General features: G+C 46.9%; 2 protein-coding genes across 12 annotated transcripts in view; one reads left to right on the top strand and one right to left on the bottom strand.

Moving 5' to 3' along the window:
* Positions 1-18,929, top strand: part of TELO2 (telomere maintenance 2) — an 83,655-nt gene that overhangs the window by 35,898 nt on the left and 28,828 nt on the right. For 4 of the 6 annotated variants that reach the window (XM_054041953.1, XM_054041956.1, XM_054041954.1 and 1 more), the window contains exons 18-21: positions 3,382-3,481; positions 3,956-4,020; positions 4,893-5,008; positions 7,773-9,293. In XM_054041953.1, the coding sequence (XP_053897928.1) occupies positions 3,382-3,481; positions 3,956-4,020; positions 4,893-5,008; positions 7,773-7,876 (385 nt within the window). In that variant the 3' untranslated portion in view covers positions 7,877-9,293. Of the gene's footprint in view, positions 1-3,381; positions 3,482-3,955; positions 4,021-4,892; positions 5,009-7,772; positions 9,294-18,929 lie in introns of those variants that run through there. The other 2 variants (XM_054041955.1, XM_054041957.1) reach the window with 2 other exon arrangements.
* Positions 8,839-18,929, bottom strand: part of IFT140 (intraflagellar transport 140) — a 228,629-nt gene continuing 218,538 nt past the window's right edge. For all 6 annotated transcript variants that reach the window (XM_054041948.1, XM_054041945.1, XM_054041949.1 and 3 more), the window contains 9 exons: positions 18,607-18,739; positions 18,372-18,515; positions 17,525-17,653; positions 15,613-15,795; positions 14,934-15,140; positions 14,354-14,566; positions 14,104-14,270; positions 13,571-13,712; positions 8,839-11,554 (listed from right to left, as the gene is read on the bottom strand). In XM_054041948.1, coding sequence (XP_053897923.1) covers positions 11,348-11,554; positions 13,571-13,712; positions 14,104-14,270; positions 14,354-14,566; positions 14,934-15,140; positions 15,613-15,795; positions 17,525-17,653; positions 18,372-18,515; positions 18,607-18,739 — 1,525 coding nt within the window. In that variant the 3' untranslated portion in view covers positions 8,839-11,347. The remainder of the gene's footprint in view (positions 11,555-13,570; positions 13,713-14,103; positions 14,271-14,353; positions 14,567-14,933; positions 15,141-15,612; positions 15,796-17,524; positions 17,654-18,371; positions 18,516-18,606; positions 18,740-18,929) is intronic.

The raw sequence follows: 18,929 nt of genomic DNA, 5'->3' as shown, positions 1-18,929 counted from the left end.
ACCCCTGCTTTGCTCATAGTTTCCTATTGACTAATTCACTAGTCAGTAATGTGCAGTGGTTTTCAGGGCCTTATCCTCAGCCCATTGAATTCAGTGGAAAGATTTCTACTGACTTCAGTAGACCATGGATCAGCCCCTGAAGAAGTTCTGCTGGACCAGTTTTCAAAGTCCATCTGATTATTTTCCTCCAACAAACGTGTCAGTGCCCTTAAACAGGGCCTGTTATACTCAGTGGCTATGCAAAGGCAAATGTATGTGTGCACTGGTGGGGAGAGAAAATGGTAGAGAATCCTACTTCGGTTATAGATTTGAGCAGTGAGCAATGATTAAAATAGGAAATCACTTTGCCGGGGTTCTTTCAGTTGCTCTGCGGTGTACTGAGCACAACCAAGCCATGCCTTAGTTGTATTGGGGCTAGGAAACGAACCCACAATTCAGGAGGCTGAATTTCAGCAGAATCTCCTGTTTTCCTGGTTTCTATCTGTGGGTAATACTGAAGCCCCATGTATCCTTGGGGAATATGGAGCTCCCAGCATCACAGGGCTGATCCTTTCAAAAAAAAAAAAAAAAAAAAAAAAGAACTCTTCAGATTGTCATGTTCATTGTCTATAACTGATCAGAGAACAGAAGCACTAGACTGTGTTCGGTACTAGTCAGCCCATCTCTAGCAGTAAGGAAGCTCCAGGAGTATCAATGAAAATGGCTAGCAATCCCTCCCAACTTGGTGTCATTTGCATATTTTATAATCGTATACTCCACTCCAATATCCAAGTCAATAACAAAAATATTAAATAGTACCGGGCCCAGGAAAGACTCCTGCAGCACCACACTAGATACACCCTCCCAGTTTGGCAGCAAACAATTGATAACAACTTTTGAAAGGCTGTACTAAAAGTAATGCACCCCCATTATAGTAAGTTCATGTAGATGACGTTTCCCTAATTTGCTTATGAAAATATCATGTGGGACAAAGCCTTCCTAAAATCAAGATATATCATGTCTGCAGCTTGCCCCCCAACAACAAGTCCAGGAACTCTGACAAAAGAAAGGTAGGTTGGTTTGGCATGATTTGTTCTGGCAAATCCATATTAATTATTACTTATAACCCCTCTCCTCTAGGTGCTTATAAATTGAGAATTTAAAACTTTGTTCCAGTATCTTTACAGGTATTGAAGTTAGGCTGACCAGTCCATAAGTCTCTGAGATCCTCTCCCTCCCGCCCCCCTTTTTAAAGACAGGCACTATGTTTGCCCTTCTCCAGTCCTCTGGAAAACTCTGATCTAATTTACTTGGGGGGTGATGAGGAAGAATGAACATCTGTTAAGTATTTTGAGATCCTCCTTAAATACACTTCCCTGATTGAAACTATAGTAATAAAAATAAGCTGTCAGCAGGACTGTGTAGGCAGGAGGTACAATGGGGGATGCCGGAGAAGCATTTGGATGGCTCTAGCCTACTCCAGGAGTCTGATGGACAGGGCTCTGTGTCTGGGAAAGAGGTGGAGCATGGAGAGTGATGCTTTGCTTTTGGAGGATGCTAAGCAGTTGTTCCTTTGAATGGCCACAAGGGGGCTCTGACACTAACAGTCCAGACAGTTCACGGCTGCTACTCTGAAAACAGTCCAGACAGTTCATTCAGTAGTGGAAGGACATGACTGAAGTTTTGGTGCTATGCATGGTTATCAGGCAACATTCCTACAAGCTATTACATCTCAACTGTAAGGCGCTGCAGTCTGTGGCCCTGGATAGCCCCCATGGCCACAGTGTTGCTTCCTTCACCTTGCCAGGTGCTTGGATTCATAGTTGACCAAATCTAGGCAGCAGTTTAATGTTTGTCGGGTAAGGATGCTCTAAGGTAATTAAGGGCCTGGGCAAAGTCCTAACCTGCCTGAGGAAGGCATGTTACAGACAGCATTAATACTGTCTCAGTTCTGATTGTTTACAACAAGAAAACGGGACCTGGCATTTGCATGTATTTCTTCCTAGTTCAGCCAGACTTCACCAGCAAGCCAAGTCAAAAGTTCCCCTGGCCAGATGGTGAGCAGTGTTGTTCTCCGCACACTTTGGGGGGCACATGGGAGCCTGTAGATGTGGTGGGAGGCATTCTCCATTTTACTTTGGTAGCCACTGTCTCCAGGACTGAGATTGCCAGTGACCAGCTGGACACAAGTATCAGAGGGGTAGCCGTGTTAGTCTGAATCTGTAAAAAGCAACAGAGGGTCCTGTGCCACCTTTGAGACTAACAGAAGTACTGGGAGCATAAGCTTTCGTGGGTAAGAACCTCCAGAGGCAGGTATAAATCAGTGTGGAGATAACGAGGTTAGTTCAATCAGGGAGGGTGAGGTGCTCTGCTAGCAGTTGAGGTGTGAACACCAAGGGAGGAGAAACTGTTTCTGTAGTTGGATAGCCATTCACAGTCTTTGTTTAATCCTGATCTGATGGTGTCAAATTTGCAAATGAACTGGAGCTCAGCAGTTTCTCTTTGGAGTCTGGTCCTGAAGTTTTTTTGCTGTAAGATGGCTACCTTTACATCTGCTATTGTGTGGCCAGGGAGGTTGAAGTGTTCTCCTACAGGTTTTTGTGTATTGCCATTCCTGATATCTGACTTGTGTCCATTTATCCTCTTGCGTAGTGACTGTCCAGTTTGGCCAATGTACATAGCAGAGGGGCATTGCTGGCATATGATGGCATATATAACATTGGTGGACGTGCAGGTGAATGAGCCGGTGATGTTGTAGCTGATCTGGTTAGGTCCTGTGATGGTGTTGCTGGTGTAGATATGTGGGCAGAGTTGGCATCGAGGTTTGTTGCATGGGTTGGTTCCTGAGTTAGAGTTGTTATGGTGCGGTGCATGGTTGCTGGTGAGAATATGCTTAAGGTTGGCAGGTTGTCTGTGGGCGAGGACTGGCCTGCCTCCCAAGGTCTGTGAAAGTGAGGGATCATTGTCCAGGATGGGTTGTAGATCACTGATGATGCGTTGGAGAGGTTTAAGCTGAGGACTGTAGGTGATGGCCAGTGGAGTTCTGTTGGTTTCTCTTCTGGGCCTGTCTTGTAGCAGGAGGCTTCTGGGTACACGTCTGGCTCTGTTTCTTTATTTCCTTGTGTGGGTATTGTAGTTTTTGAGAATGGTTGGTGAAGATCTTGTAGGTGTTGGTCTCTGTCTGAGGGGTTGGAGCAGATGCGATTGTACCTCAGTGCTTGGCTGTAGACGATGGATCATGTGGTGTGACCGGGGTGGAAGCTGGAGGCATGAAGGTAGGTGTAGCGGTCGGTGGGCTGGACACAGTGTTTCCTGTTGACCTTCCAAGTCACATTCTGGCAGGTTTGAAAAGGCAATAAGAAAACTTGCCAACCCAAAGGAACCGTGTCTCTTGCATTGCAGGCCTCTGGTGACCTTTGACCTTTTGGGAGACGATCACCTTGTGCTGGGAAGGCTGGCGCACACTCTGGCAATCTTGATGTACTTTGCCATCCACACTGTGGTAAGGAAGTTGAGGCCCATAATGCAGCACTTGCTGACTGCAGTGGGGGTGAGCCCCGAGATGGCCTTTGAAGTGGCATTGGAGCATGGTGCCTGCTGCACTCATTGGGGAATGACCTCCGTGTGTAGGGGGATGCCATACCAGTGAGCAGCTAGCAGATGCTGGAAAGAGAACAGGGCTGGGAGCTAGGAATCCTGCATTCTGCTCCCTGTGTGTACTTGGGCATGTATCTTTACTGCCTATTTCCCCATCTGCAAAATGGAGTTAAGAGTTACCTTCCTGCTTCCCAAGAGGGGCCTGAATGGAGGAAAAGCCCCCAGTATGTGCTGACTGCTATAAGAGGCATTGAGTTCCCCAGAGACCCATCTGGGTGACTTTTTCCCATTGTATGTGGTCCTGGACATGGACAAATCAATATCCCTTGTGGGTCAGTGTGTGAGAAGCTGTCTATTCACTGTGTTCCCCTCAATGCAGGCAGCTGCTGCCATGGGAAAGTCACTGCTGGAGTTCGTCTGGACCCTGCGCTTCCACACAGACTCGTGAGTTGTGTGTTTCTATGGTTATTTTGGTGATGGGAAGATGATCAGCTCGAGGGCCAGGTGCTCTTACTGGGACTTTTCAATCTCAGACAGAGAGAGTATTGCCTGATGCCTATGTGGATGATTTAATGCACCATTCTCTTTGCTCACCTCTGCCCCCTTCCCCACCCTGCTCCATATGAGAGCAAAGCCTGCAGTGCCGCATGCAGGCAGAAGAGATTGATGTAGGCAGGAGATGGGGCTGTCCTTGGGAGCCCCATCAGCACTAAACACTCCTTTAACCCTAGTATCACAGCAGCCACGATAGTTTTGGCTAAGGTGGAGCTTTCATTGCCAACTCCTGTGTCCTGGCACCTCACTCACCTTTTGATTTGAAACCTCTCGAATGTCTTCTCTGTCCAGAGGTGCAGTCAGTGCATGTAGGAAGCATGGCAGAAGTCTTTTGGACCCATTTTTGAGTTATCCCTGAGGTGGCTTCACCATGCAAGATATTTTTTCTGTAGGAGCTCAGAGTAACTGAATGGTTGTGATTTTAAACCATCACAGCTGGAAGGGTATTGAGCAGATCTTAGCCTTTCTGCTCACCCCCAGCCCAGGCTTCCACAGGCTCCCAGCCTCTTCTGGTCCAGGGAGCAAGAGACTGGCCCCAGATCTGCTGCGTGGCAGCATAGAGCTGAGCAAGGGGACCAGGCCTGCCAGTTCTGATTAAATCCCTGCTCACTAGGAGTCTGGTTGTGCTGGCAGTAGCCATCTGTGAGAAACTTGAGGGCACTGCAGTAAAACACTGTGTAGAGAAGAGCAGCTAATGTGGTGTGTAGGTGAAAGGAAGAGAGAAGCTGCAGCCTCTCACTGGGTCATTGCTTCTCCATCAGGTATGTGCGTCAGGGCCTCCTGTCTGCAGTTTCCTCCGTCCTCCTCAGTATCCCCAGTGAGCGGCTGTTGGAGGACATGACAGATGAGTTCTTGGAGACCCAGTCCTGGCTGGAAGGTGAGGGGTGGGGGGAGGGGATGGTGGTGGTGGTAGTAACAGGGTGTAGTGTCTGTAGGACCAGAAGGCATAAGGGATGTTTTGCTACTTTCTTTGGGCTGCTGAATAGAGCCTCATGTTGAAGTGCATGTATCATTCGTGTTAGGAAGGGGCCAAATTATCAATCCAGTACAGTCCTTGCTGCAAGGGAGGGTGTGCTGCAGAGGCATCCAAGGTGCACGCCTTGGGCCAAATATGGCCTATAGCATTCTAACATAGTCACCCTCACCTTCTGTAGGGAAATACGGCCTATGGAGACTACAGGTCCCAGAATGCAGTGCACTTACGCCAAGCACTGTGTCCCCTCATATTCCATGGACTTGTAGGCTGGACCTTCATGTTTTAAATTACTTGCAGACCTTGAACTTCTGATAAGCAACCAGTGTGTTCCTGAGCTGGCAGAATTTACACAACCCAGGTGCACTGGGTGCATGGTAAATGGGGAGCATCCTCATACCAGTTTTCATGGTGGCAAAGGATGAGAGCAGGAGGGCATGGTCCTTTCTTCCAAATTTCCTAGTGCTGAGGGAATGAACATCTGGTCTACAAAACAGAGTGATTGACTCAGCCAGCTTGCACTGCAGGAGTGTGGCCTGCAGCACATGGCAGCACGTATCACACAGCACTGCCTTTGAGGTGACATGCTGGAAACTTGCAAGAGGAAATGGCACTGTATGCTCTCAGCCTCTGGCTAGGTTTGGATACACTTCTGTGTGCTAATTGGTCCCTTTACTATTCTTCTGCCCTCTGTTGGTTTCCTTCACCATCCTGACATTTTAGAAAACTGGCTTCCCATGGGGGCTGGGCCGGAAGTGACACCGACACAGCCGGTCTCTGATCCCTGCAGGTTATATAGCTCTGTGCCCTTAAAGGGAAAGAGCAGCCACCGGGGCCAGAAACTCCACATTTCCCATGACATGGTGTGCGCTGAGGGATCTGCCTCCCTCTGCTGTAACGTTCCTGAGGGCAAGGGGAGTCTTTCCAGGAATGTTGTAAATGTCTGAGGAATTCAGTACAAGGAACATTGTGGTCTATCTGTCTTTAACTAGCTGATAGTTGTAGCTGTACTTGGCAAGGAGAGGGGCAGGACTGGGATAGCAGCACCTCCTTTGTGTCTGAAACTAGTCTTGTGGATGCCTCTTCTGGTGCTAGGAAGATACACTGTATCAGTGGTGATGCTTGTACAGACGTAGTGAGCACAGTTGAGTTCAGGTAGCATGGTGATAAGAGCATAATAATTGCAGCACAAGCCTGCACAGCCCCCTCATACACACAAGCCTCGGTTCCTGCCCCAAGAACTTTACTTTCTAATTCCATCCCAGATAGAACCAGTCTGTCACATGCAGTGCCCTGGATGCCATTAGAAAGTCGGTGGTTTCCATCAGGTACTACAGAATTCCTCTGCACTTGGAACGGGAAACAACTGAGCTGTCTCTCTCTCCCACTGCTGCGGAGGACTGGTTGGCAAATGCTGACTTGATGGCCATCCCTGAATGGGAGAAGCTGCCCTGAGTTGGAGAAGGCACATCATTCTTGCATTGGTCACTTCTGATAAGCTTCAGCTGCAGAGCATTTTGAGGACGAGAGTTCTAAGCGGCATTTAATTTGTCACTTTCCTTATTCTGCCTCATCCCCTTGGGTAGGTTATGCTAGGTCCTGCCCTTAAAATTCAGTTACTCCATCAACTTGAAGGGATTATGTCTTTTCTTTGGCTCAGCTGCAGAGGTCCTTGGAGGGAATCCCCTTTACCCCACATGAGGCCTGGAGCAGTTTGCAGGGAGTGTGTGTCTTCTCATGTCAGGACTTCACTGAGGTGCAGGGTCATTCCCCTTTTCTCCCTACCCCACCCTTGCAGCATAGTTAGCTCAAGCTCCATGCTCTGGCATCCTCTCCAATTGCATATCACAGGCTAAGAAACTGGGGCTGTACACTCTCATATGGCTGCTTCCCCCACCTTGAGTATGGAAACACCAGCCTGGAGCTCTCCCTGAGTTTATAAATAACCCTACTCCAGCCGTGTGAGTCATGTGCTTAGGCTGATACAGTGCTGGGCTCTGAGCACACCGCTTGTGCGTACAGGATATCCTCACACAGACTCTCTGCTCTTCCAGACTCCCTCCTGCTCTGACTTCCTGAGTGCATCCTAAGTTTTTACTTTGAGCCCATTATGGGCCTTTGAAATACGTTTCATGGATGTTCTGCAAATGCTTTAATTTACATGCTGCTCACAGCGCCAGGTCTGTGTGAAGGCACCATGATGGCTTGGGCCTGTCTTACACTTCCATCAGCTGACTGCTAGTGATACTTAGGGGCTATTCTTATTCTCCACTACACCCATTTGTGCACATGGTTATGTGATCTGTTGGTGATTCTTGTGTGCACATAGTCTGTTTGTACACAGTTAGAAGCTGCCTTAAAACCTGGCCCTTCTTTCCCACACCACCTACATTACCTGCCCCCATGCCACTCACTTTGGAATTAACATTCTAAGTGTTAGTGTGCACCTGGGTGAGTGAGCATGCACCATAGGCTAAAACCAATGTTTGGTCTAAGCAATCTGAGTGTAGATATCTCGCTGGAGATAAGTTGAGTATCATCTGGGCAGTATGAGAAGTGGGTTAGTTTCCTTTCACTGTTATTGGATTTCAGCAGTTCAGGAAAGGACTGTAAAGAGCATCCTTGTTTTCCTCCTACTCTCAAATAATAGCACTGTCCTCTTTTGCAGATGTAGCAGAGAAGGACCCAGATGGGGACTGCAGGAGGCTGGCCTGGCAGAACCTACTGCTAATGGAGAACTTGCTAAAAAAACTCAGAAGTGTCCCTTCCTAGTTGTGGGGGGAAATTGGAAACAAAGGTGACCTCCACCTAACACATTTGCCAGCTGGGTGTTCATAGGCACTGCTGGGCTGCTTCACCAATCACCTGGCTGGAGAAGAAAAGGGACAGGGTGTACAGCTAAAGCCAGGGAGCCCAACTTGACACCTGGACTTTATAGTGGGGGCCAACTTAGTGAGCTATTTGCTATCTGGTACAGGGTGTACAGATGCAGGAAAATGGACTAGTTCTGCCATCCTCTCTACACCTCCCCCTCTCCAACCCACTCTGCACCAGCTATTTATAGCCTTGGCAGAGTTGAATGTTCAGTTAAAAATATAATGAAGACCTCACAGCAGACTTCTCTTCAGGAAGACAGGAGGAGTGGATGTGGCCACTTACCTCATGGGGCTAGCTCCATGGTATCCCTGTAGTGAAGGGTTGAGGGTCTCCTAGCAGTCAGCCTTTGGCAGGCAAGTTACCAGACTCCTGGGAGGGATCATAGATGAGGGTTGGAAGAGACCTCAGGAGGTCATCTAGTCCAACCCCCTGCTCAAAGCAGGACCAACTCCAACTAAACCATCCCAGCCAGGGCTTTGTCAAGCCGGACCTTAAAAATGTCTAAGGATGGAGATTCCACCACCTCCCTAGGTAATCCATTCCAGTGCTTCACCACCCTCCTAGTGAAAGTGTTTCCTAATATCCAACCTGGACCTCCGCCATTGCAACTTGAGGCCATTATTCCTTATGCTGTCATCTGCCACCACTGAGAACAGCCTAGTTCCATCCTCTTTGGAACCCCCCCTTCAGGTAGTTGAAGGCTGCTATCAAATCCCCCCCTCACTCTTCTCTGCTGTAGACTAAACAAGCCCAGTTCTCTCAGCCTCTCCGTGTAAGTCATGTACCCGTGCCCCCTGATCATTTCTGTTGCCCTCTGCTGGACTCTCTCCAACTTGTCTACGTCCTTTCTGTAGTGGGGGGGGGGGGGGGGGAGCAGTACTCCAGATGTGGCCTCACCAGTACTGGATAGAGGGGAATAATCACTTCCCTACTGGCAATGCTCCTAGTAATGCAGCCCAGTATGCCGTTAGCCTTTTGGCAACAAGGGCACACTGCTGCCTCCTATCCAGCTTCTCGTCCACTGTAATCCCCAGGTCCTTTTCTGCAGAACTGCTGCTTAGCCAGTCAGTTCCCAGCCTGTAGCAGTGCATGGAATTCTTCCATCCTACGTGCAGGACTCTGCACTTGTCTTTGTTGAACCTCATCAGATTTCTTTTGGCCCAATCCTCCAATTTGTCTAAGTCACTCTGGACCCTATATTTACCCTCTAGCATATCTACCACTCCTCCCAATTTAGTGGCATCTGCAGACTTGCTGAGGGTGCAATCTATTCCATTGTCCAGATCACTATTAATAAAAATGTTGAACAAAACAGGCCTCTGGGGCACTCCACTTGCTACTAGCTGCCAACTAGCCATCAAGCTGTTGATCACTACCTATTGAGCCCAACAGTCTAGCCAGCTTTCTATCCACCTTATACTCCATTCATCCAATCCATACTTTTTTTTTAACTTGGTAGCAAGAATACTGTGGATTGAGTGGTTTGTTGTAGAGATGATTCTGGTCAAGAGTTACACATTTTGAGCAGCTCCAGTAGACTCCTGCCTAGTGAAAATATGCATAACATTAGAGCAGAGACACTATCCACCAGGGACGGTGTGGGGGAGGAAGGGCTCTCTAGTTTCTAGTTACAAGGTGTCTTTCCTCAGGTGTGCATAGTCTTAATATGGTTGGAAGCTCTGCAAGCAGAGGAAGGAGACTGAGTACTTCACATGCTGCAGTCTGTACTAGCATACTATTAAAGAGAACCTATTGCTAAAAGCTGGAGCTTCTTGTTCTTAAAGTGGGACTGAAATGAGTTATGCCTTAACACCAAACTGCTCAATATTTGTGAAATATCACGAAGGAAACCAGCCACTCCAACCCTCCTGTTTAGCATCAGGTAATATGGAATGTGTTTAGGTGGCTGCTGAAAACACATAGTCCCTGCTGTTATCCCTGGCAAGAGAAACAAAGGCCATGCCTATGCTAGCATCCCCTGAGCAACATAAGTTTTGCTGGCATAAGTGCTTGTTTTTATTATGTCGCTGGGAGTGCTCTCCTGTTGGCATAATGCAGCTATATGAGCACTTATAGAAGCACAGCTGTACCACTCTAAGCTTTTAAGTGTAGATATGGCCTTAGATAAGGACAGTGCTAAGGTGAGATTGAGGGGGAGAGATTGACAGGTCTGATCCTGCCTCCGAGCTTAACCTAGATATTCAGTCATGAGGCTTGTCTGCCAAGTCCAGTGAGAATGGTTCTGATGTTTCACTAGGAATATTTTTCCAATTAATTAATGGAGACATCCTCTCTCCTAGAACTGGAAGGGACCTTGAAAGGTCATCGAGTCCAGCCCCTGCCTTCACTAGCAGGACCACTAGCCCCAGATCACTAAGTGGCCCCCTCAAGGATTGAGCTCACAACCCTGCGTTTAGCAGGCCCATGCTCAAACCACTGAGCTATCCTTCCAACCCCAAAATCAAGCACAGAGTTTTGAACTTTATCCACTTTAAATCCAGGGTTTGGTTTGGGAAACAGGCTACATCTTAAGAAAACTGTGCACGATAAATTACTCAAACTCCAACCTACGCAGGAGTGGAGGAGGTAGAATTTCTTCTTCCATAACTGCAAGCTATACTCCAAGTGATCCTTTGCTAAATTAAATGCAAGATCTAGAGGGACTAGTTAACAGGGAAGAAGTCTCCTACTTCTGCAGAAGGTACTGGTTTGAATTTTGATAAGGCTTTGCATGACTCTGGCACTGCTGGACCCATACTCTCCTAAAATGGTATTTAAAAAAAAAAAAAAAAAAAAAGCCTTGCTTCCTCGAGTTTTGACTCTCAGGGAACAGCTCACCGTGTTGTCCTAGTGGTTGGTCCTTTAACAGACCAGAGCTATCTACTATTTGAGGCCTTGTCATATCATTGCGAAGTGTATCTTAACTAAACTGCTTTCTGTATGCATAGACAGAGCTAGACATGCTCGATTCAGCACTCACTTTTCTGCTGCTCCTCCACTCTGGGATTAGGATTAGCTGATGCCTTAATTAGGATTGGACATTCATTTTTTTCCTTAAAAATTTATTGAAGTATTAAAAGTCTCTCTAAATTTGAACATTAAAAAAGTAAGATTAAAAAAGTATCTGTCTGAGGCCCAACCTGTCCCTCTGCCCTGCCTTGGTGCTTGAGCTTTAATAGTTTTGCTTATACATAACAAATGAATCTTCTTAGTATGACCCAAGCAGACTACAGCAGCAGGCTGTGCATTACTGAAGAATTTGACTTTCTGCCCTTAATAAGCCTAGACAAGGTAGCTGGGGGCTGTAGCAATTGCCAGGCTTCCTCACAGCAGTATGTGACTGTTGCCAGTTTACATAGTAAGCCATCAAGGATCCTCGACTTCATCAGCTACATCCTCTTCCACCTCCTTGTTGTCTTCCATGCTGTTGTGGCGAATTCGTTCTGGGACAGGGTTCCGGTTCCAGGGGATGCCCAGCCCTCTGTGAACTGCCTCAATGGTCCGTTCATTCACATAGTAGGTCAGGTTTACACATGGAATTCTTTTCCGCATCTCCTCCAAGTATCTATAGGCCTAGGGGTAATAGATGGTAGGGTATGAGATATGTTCTTATTATTCTCATATCACAGCAGCGTGGCAAAAAGCATCTAGATACGTTGCATTCAGATACAGTTTGCTAGGCTCAGACCTCCCAGCCTATTCAACCTGAGTTACCAGTGCAGGGCTGGCTTACCAGTTCCCTTCAGCTACCTGCAGGGTTTGTCCAATATTGGTATTAGCACAGAGGGTACTGCAGTCTCAGTCCAGGCATCACACTAAACTGTTCAGTGTTGTTGGGGATTCCTAGGAGGCCTGTGAGATGACTCTCTAGAGGGACTAGAGCCTCCCAGGTTAGATGAGTGATGGATACTCACCAGCCCTTTCCAAGATTTAAAAAACAAAACAAAAAAAACGGAACTGGGGAATTCACTAACCCCTAAACTTTTAGTAAACCCTGGAACTTTTGCTTGTTTTTGCAGAAGAGCAATAACATGGAAACCAATCGATAGAATGAAGAGTGTTTTAAATAAAAGCTGTGATTAGCTTTGAAAACCAAAGGACCCGGATTTTCCAATCCCAGCCCTCTGTCCTCTGCCTTGATACCTGAAGCACTGTCAAGGCTAGAGATGTCAAACTTTGGTTTTAGTTCTTCTGAGGGTACCCAAATTTCTCAGACCCACTTTTTTTTTTTTTTTTTTTTTTTTAAAGTGAAATAGAGCATTCCTGAAACAAAATATGTAAAATTGATAAGAATGTCACTTTCATTGCTCCATGGTTGAGCCTGCCAGCCCCAAGAGCTCTGGGGCAAGGTTCTTGGGGCTGCTAGGGTCTAGGGCAGCCCTGCCATTCAGATTAGGCCAGAGCCAAGGACTCTCAGGCTGCCCTACACCTGAGCTGGGAGCCAACTGGCCCCAGGAGCCTGGAAGCCCTAGGATCTCTGGCCCTGGAATAGTCTGCGTCATAGGGCTGCCCCAGACTCTGGGAGCCAGTCTTAGGACTTCCAGGTGGGGCTGCCAGACTTTCTGCTGCAGAGCTGTCAATTCCAGAACACTAGCAGGTTTCCAATGGATGGATGTGTAACATTACACATTCCATTACACACGTAAACCTGTTACTGGTCCAGGAAAAGTTTGATCAAATCTGCACTAGACTTGGCAAAATGTTTTGCCTAACGACTCACCATTTTTCAGCTGAGAACATAAGAACGGCCATACTGGGTCAGACCAAAGGTCAATCTAGCCCAGTATCCTGTCCACCGCCAGTGGCCAGTGCCAGGTGCCCAAGAGGGAATGAACAGAACAGGTAATCATCAAGTAATTCATCCTGTCACCCATTCCCAGCTTCTGGCTAAGCTTCATCAGAAAATTTTTGAGTGGCTCTAGTCAAGACAGCTTGTAATAAACAGGTTAGTGCCCAGAGCGGGAGAGCAAGATGCTCAGCACCTGGCTGGTCCAGAACAGCAGGTTACTTTTAGTTCAAGGCTTGTAATCCTGTGCCATTCTGCACTTTGCTGTTTGGCACTTCCTGCTCTGAACAAATGACTCATCACTTCCCCAGATGGCTACAAATTAATGATTTCCCATTTTTTCTGGGCCAGCCAGGTGGCTGTCGGAGGCGCAGTGCAATTGCAGAGAAATGACCAAAAATGACCTACTGCTCCTCCCTCTCTATTAATGGCAATGGTTATGAGTATCCCAGGAGCCCCCTCTGTATATGTTACTCTCCAAGTCTGTAAAGTAAATTTCTTTCTCCCACCACAGATTAAATATGGATTCAGTCTTGCTGCTCCTTTGGCATACCCTACACTGGGATCAAAACTGCAAGCACCACACAGTGCTTAGCAGTGATACTTCAGCTCTCTTACAGGGCAAAGGTCAACATAAATACTCCAAGGGTAGCTGTCTACTTTGGCACTTCTACACTTGCGAAGGTTGAGAGTGTACAACAGTGAGCTGCATTCCCTAGGGATGCAAACATTTAGATTGTACACCCCTTTGTCTTCCTCTATACAGTGCCAGAAACATGCATGATGCCCAAATAATAACTTACCATCTGGAATTCCTCCACCTGTAAGTAATGTTCAACCAGAAAGCCCAAGACATCGCCTAGGCGGATGGTACTGTCAAGGTCTGGCTCGTCTAGGAGAAGCTCACACTGCCTGATTGCCTCTTTTGGGTCCTCAGAGTAAACTCTAGTGAAAGAACAGGTTGAAACTGTAAATATCTTATGGGGGGAGGAGACAGATTCTCCCTTATTGCATCTGGCTCTCAGCTGAACCACAGTTTGAGACCTGTGTATGCCCCATAGCCTCCCTTCTGTAAGATGGACATCCTCATAGTATCTTAGCTCCAACTAGAAGGGTAGGCAGAGGCTTCATAAATCAGCACATGAGGCACTTGCCTCAAGGCTACCTTTTACTCAAAAGTCAACCCCTACACCCATATGGTTCCCTGAGGCCAAAAGTCTCATGAGTGCTTTCAGAAGTAAGTCTCCTGAATGGGACTGTGTTGCTGCTAAAGCAGAGAACTTTCCTCGGATACAGATTTTCATATACATTGTGTGCTTTGAGCACAGCAAATTACCTTCGAGCCTGGATGAATCGCTTGACCAAAGCCATCTTGCTTTGAAAAAGTGCCAGTTTGCTCTCCTGCTCTAAAGGACTTCTTGTCTTTGCCTTTGACAGGCACCTGAATGCCTCAGTCAGTGCTCCCTGTGCTTTCTCATAGTTCTGATATTCGTCGATCTCCACCTACATAGAGAAGACAAATAAGATAAGTGTCCTGTTCCCAGCTGTCACAAACCAAACTTCTCTGAGAATGGACAGGGACATACCTGAGCACAGGCATCATAAAAGCCAGCTAAGAGGTCAAGGGCCTTTCCCTTGGTATAGAAGCTAATGATGTTCTTCATAATCTCTGGGTCCCTTCGCCAATCCAGTGACTGTAGGTAGTTGGCTGCCATGATATAAATCTCCCTCTGTCTGGACACTCCAGCAAAAAACACTATTTTCTCCGTGTCGCCAGACTTCAGCAGTGCTCTCATTGCCTGCAAACGGGAGAACAATCATTGCTGTTAGCAATGTAGAAACATGAGGAAGCAAGCAACCAGGCAGAGATGGGTAGAAACTCCTGGATACCCTTTCTACAAACTGAGGTACAATTCTTGGAACGTGAACAGGGAGATCTCATGCTGACAGAGGGGCCCTGCAGGGTTTGAGCTCTGAGAACAGGCAACTCTGGGTGGGCTGGCAAGTATTATTTAACATGAGTATTTTTGTCTTAAACCAACTCGTGGTAGCCCTGAGATTAGTCCCTCAACTCAATCATTTTACCTGCAGATTAGATGTGTATTTTGGAGCTCCACACCTACAATGCCAAGGGGTTCAAACATTAGTACTGTAGCTTCTCCTCACCTTCAGCTTGTTTCCTGCTTGAGTGTATTTCTTGGTTGCCATGTGGTAATTGCCTTGCCGCATGCAGCAATCGGCAACCTGTTCCAGCAGTTCTTTCCTAGACTCTTCAGAGAGCTCCTTTGAGTCCTTAGAGACAGTCATCTTCTCGGCCATCTCCTCTGTGATGGTCAGGTTCTGATTCAAGCAAAGCTGCAGGGCTTCATGGTACTGGTGAAGAGTGAGAGAGCAATGAACTGCTGCTAACTAAATATTCTGCACCAGAAGGACCTCAACCACATTTAGCCGGCTAGAATTCAAGTCTACAACTTTTTAGCCTTTTCCAACTGTGTGAATGGGTGCATCTGAACTCCGCAAAGGCCAGATGATTAGGACTCAGACAAGCTGTGCTGCAGAATCTTAACTTCAGAGATGGCCCTAAACCAAAACCCTGCAGCTGAAGACCCTGATCTTTGAGGTGACTCCAAATCTGAAAGACTAGGCTAGGCCGTAGCTATATCAGGGGCTGAGCCAAAACCCTGCATCAGGGAACTCTGAGAATTCAAAATCCAGATAAAAATTCTGCAACTAGGGATTTGTTGCAGTGTGGGGAGGGCCCAGGAGGCAACTCAGCTCACTCCTGAGCTCTGCTCTTCTACAGTCACATACTGTAGAGTTCACAGGAACACTGCAAAGGCTTTACCTTTTTGGCTGCTAGCAGCAACTCCACGGCCTTCTCGTGCTGGGCGTGTTCAATGAAGAAGTCAGAGCAGCGTGCCAGCAGGGCTGGGTCTGACTTCTCATCCAGGTCCTCAGCAATCAGCTGCAGGGCACCAAACTGCTGTGTGGCAAAAGCCAGCTCTAGTGCTTTGGAAAAGTGTCCTGCCTGCAAAACCAGAGACAGCCCTTTAGTTTTTCCCTCTCTTGTACTGATTGCATACAGGTTTCATGGCAACAAGCCATTAGGAAAGAGACACCAGATTTCTGCCGCAGAGCTCTGGCAAAATCAGCAGCTGCTGTGCCTCCAGTCCTTTCCTTCTTGATCAGCAGGCTCTGTATGAAGGTCTCCATTAGTTATTAAGGCCAATTAACCCAACATGAGGTGCAGAGAAACATACAGTAGCCCTTCCCAGCTGCCGTGACCTACATGCCTGCCATTCTGCTGCAGAGCTACCACACTATAAATTCAGAGAGTGGGGACCTACTGGCTGGCCAGAGACTCAGAGGATTCTCTGTATTCTGCCTCTAGTACAGCACTTGGTGCAGAACTTGTCTGCTCAACTTCAGCAGGCAGACAGAGGAAAGGAGGCTTGCACAGCTAAGTAGGAACCCCTATCAACTGATATATAAAAAGCACTGATTGCCTGTGCTGGGAGTCTTCTGCAGTGATGCAGCGCCTTCCCCACCAATATTGTCTTGTAGTGAATGCGGGCTGATTTATTGGCATTGGACAAATGCGGCTGGAGGCTACAAAGTACAAAGTGAGTTCATCTCCCAGATATCATCTGAAATGTGATGTATGTCACAAGTGAAGTGAAATAGGTGGACTCAATCAAGTCCCCTGGGACCACATATTGATATTACCAAAGCCATCACTCAGTTTGATACTGATTAAAGATTAGATATGATGAAATTTAATAAGGACAAATGCAAAGTACTCCACTTAGGAAGGAACAATCTGTTGCACAATACGAAATGGGAAATGACTGCCTAGGAAGGAGTACAGCAGAAATGGATCTGGGGGACATAGAGGATCACAAGCTAAATATGAGTCAACAATGTAACACTGTTGCCCCCTCACCCCCCCCTCCCCCAAAAAGGAAACATAATTTTGGCATGTATTAGCAGGAGTGTTGTAAGCAAGACACTGGAAGTCATTCTTCCGCTCAACTCCACTCTGATAAGGCCTCAACTGGAGTATTGTGTCCAGTTCTGGGTGCCTCATTTCAGGAAAGGTGGACAAATTGGAAAAAATCAACAGCAACAAAAATGATTAAAGGTCAAGAAAACAACCCATGAGGGAAGACTGAAAAAATTGGGTTTGTTTAGGATGGAGAAAAGAAAACTGAGGGGGGACATGATAACAGCTTTCAAGTACGTAAAAGGTTGTTACAAGGATGAGGGTGAAAAATTGTTCTTGTTAACCTCTGACAATAGGACAAGAATTAATGGGATTAAATTGCAACAAGGGAGGTTTAGGGTGGACATTAGGAAAAACTTCCTATGGGGTAGTTAAGCACTGGAATAAATTGGCTAGGGCGGTTGTGAATTTTCATCATTGGAGGTTTTTAAGAAGAGGTTAGACAAACACCTGTCAGGGATGGTCTAGTTATTAGGTAGTCCTGCCTTGATTGCAGGGGACTGGACTAAATGACCTCTTAAATCTCTTTCCATCCTATACTTTTATGATTCTATTATTAGAACAGCAAGTACTGCTGCAGGTCAGTTTGAGGGGCACTGGCAGAGCTGTAGAGGGGGCCCAGGAATGGATTAACAAGGGGTGCTGCACATCAGGAATGGATGCAGATAATCAGGTATTCAGCTGATTTGGTAGCTGACCACTGTAGTGTCTTGGTCTCAATTGAAAGCTTTATACTTCGCTGAGTCAGAGTTACCTTGTGGTACAACATGACTGCTCTGTCCATTTGTTCCCCCTTCTCTTCATAATAGCAGGCTGCCTCTATCATGTCTTCTGGGGAACTCAGCAGAGCCAGATTCATCAGCTGGTCATCTAGATTGTTCTCCTACTCAAAAGTAAATAAATAAAGATATCCTATCTCCTAGGAGTGGAAGGGACCTTGAAAGTCATCAAGTCCAGCTTCCTGCCTTCACTAGCAGGACCAAGTACTGATTTTGCCCCAGATCCCTAAGTGACCCCCTCAAGGATTGAACTCACAACCCTGGGTTTAGCAGGCCAATGCTCAAACCACTGAGCTATCCCTCCCCCATCTTCAAGCAAATACTCTATGATTACTTCCAGCACAGCAGACTTCATAGTGCCATTAATTACCTACCCTACAGTTTTATACTGCCACCCATCACCACTGTATCTGACCACCTTCCATATAAAATCAATAGCAACAGCAAAGTCCCTAGTGAACTTCATGGAGTTTCTGGTCTTCCCTTTTGTGGAGTCAAAACTCTGCTTGGGGCAGCATTTTTGGTTTGTTTGTTGTTGATTTGTTTATTTCAGGAGAGGGTTTTTTGTGGGGAGGGGTACTTGGGCTCTAAAGGGGTGTCAGTATTGTGAGTGTCGCATTACAGACCCCTTCTCTCCTAGAAGGTGTGGGTAGGAACCAATATAATCAACTACACAGTTATATAAGCAAGCAGTATGTCATACTTTACATAAGGAGAAGGCCCACGCTAATCTCACAGGTTGGCTACGTTTTCTGATGTACATGGCCTGAGAGATGCCATTGGGGGTGAACTCTTTGCACTCAGGTGTACATGCTGTCATACCTTACACAAGCGGATGGCATTGTTAAATGCCTGGGCCCTAGTGTAGAAGTGCACAGCCTGCTTGATTTCATCCTGGCTCTCGTACTGGCGGGCCAGGTGATAGGATGCTGCCCAGTTTCCTGTTTCATTCGCTATTTCAGCAGCCTGAAAAGAGAGCCAGACCCTTCACATCATGCCCAGATTAAACACAAGAACGTGGACACTCCTGGGAGCAGTGGGAAGCAGGCTGCCTTACCTTCTGGATGTTGCCCTGAAAGCAGTAAACACGGACCAGGGAGAAATAATCCTGAGCTAACTCATAGTATCTTAGTGCGGATTCCATATCTGACTGGCTCTCCAGATACTGTGCCCACCATTTCCACAAGCTCCTAGAAAAGAAACAAAATAAGTGATGATGATGGTAATTAATCATTGGAACACTCTACCAGGGGAAGTGGTGGATTTTCTCTCTCTTGAAGTCTTCAAATCAAGACTGGCTACCATTCAAGAAGATGTGCTTTAGTCAAACACAAGTCTTGGAGCTCAATACAGGGGAAACTGGATGAAAGTCTCTGGCCT

This window comes from Malaclemys terrapin, chromosome 10 (assembly GCF_027887155.1).
Source record: "Malaclemys terrapin pileata isolate rMalTer1 chromosome 10, rMalTer1.hap1, whole genome shotgun sequence".
NCBI classification, from domain to species: domain Eukaryota; kingdom Metazoa; phylum Chordata; order Testudines; family Emydidae; genus Malaclemys; species Malaclemys terrapin.
The sequence above is the reverse complement of the archived record's forward strand: the minus strand, read 5'-3'. Positions and strand labels throughout refer to the sequence as shown.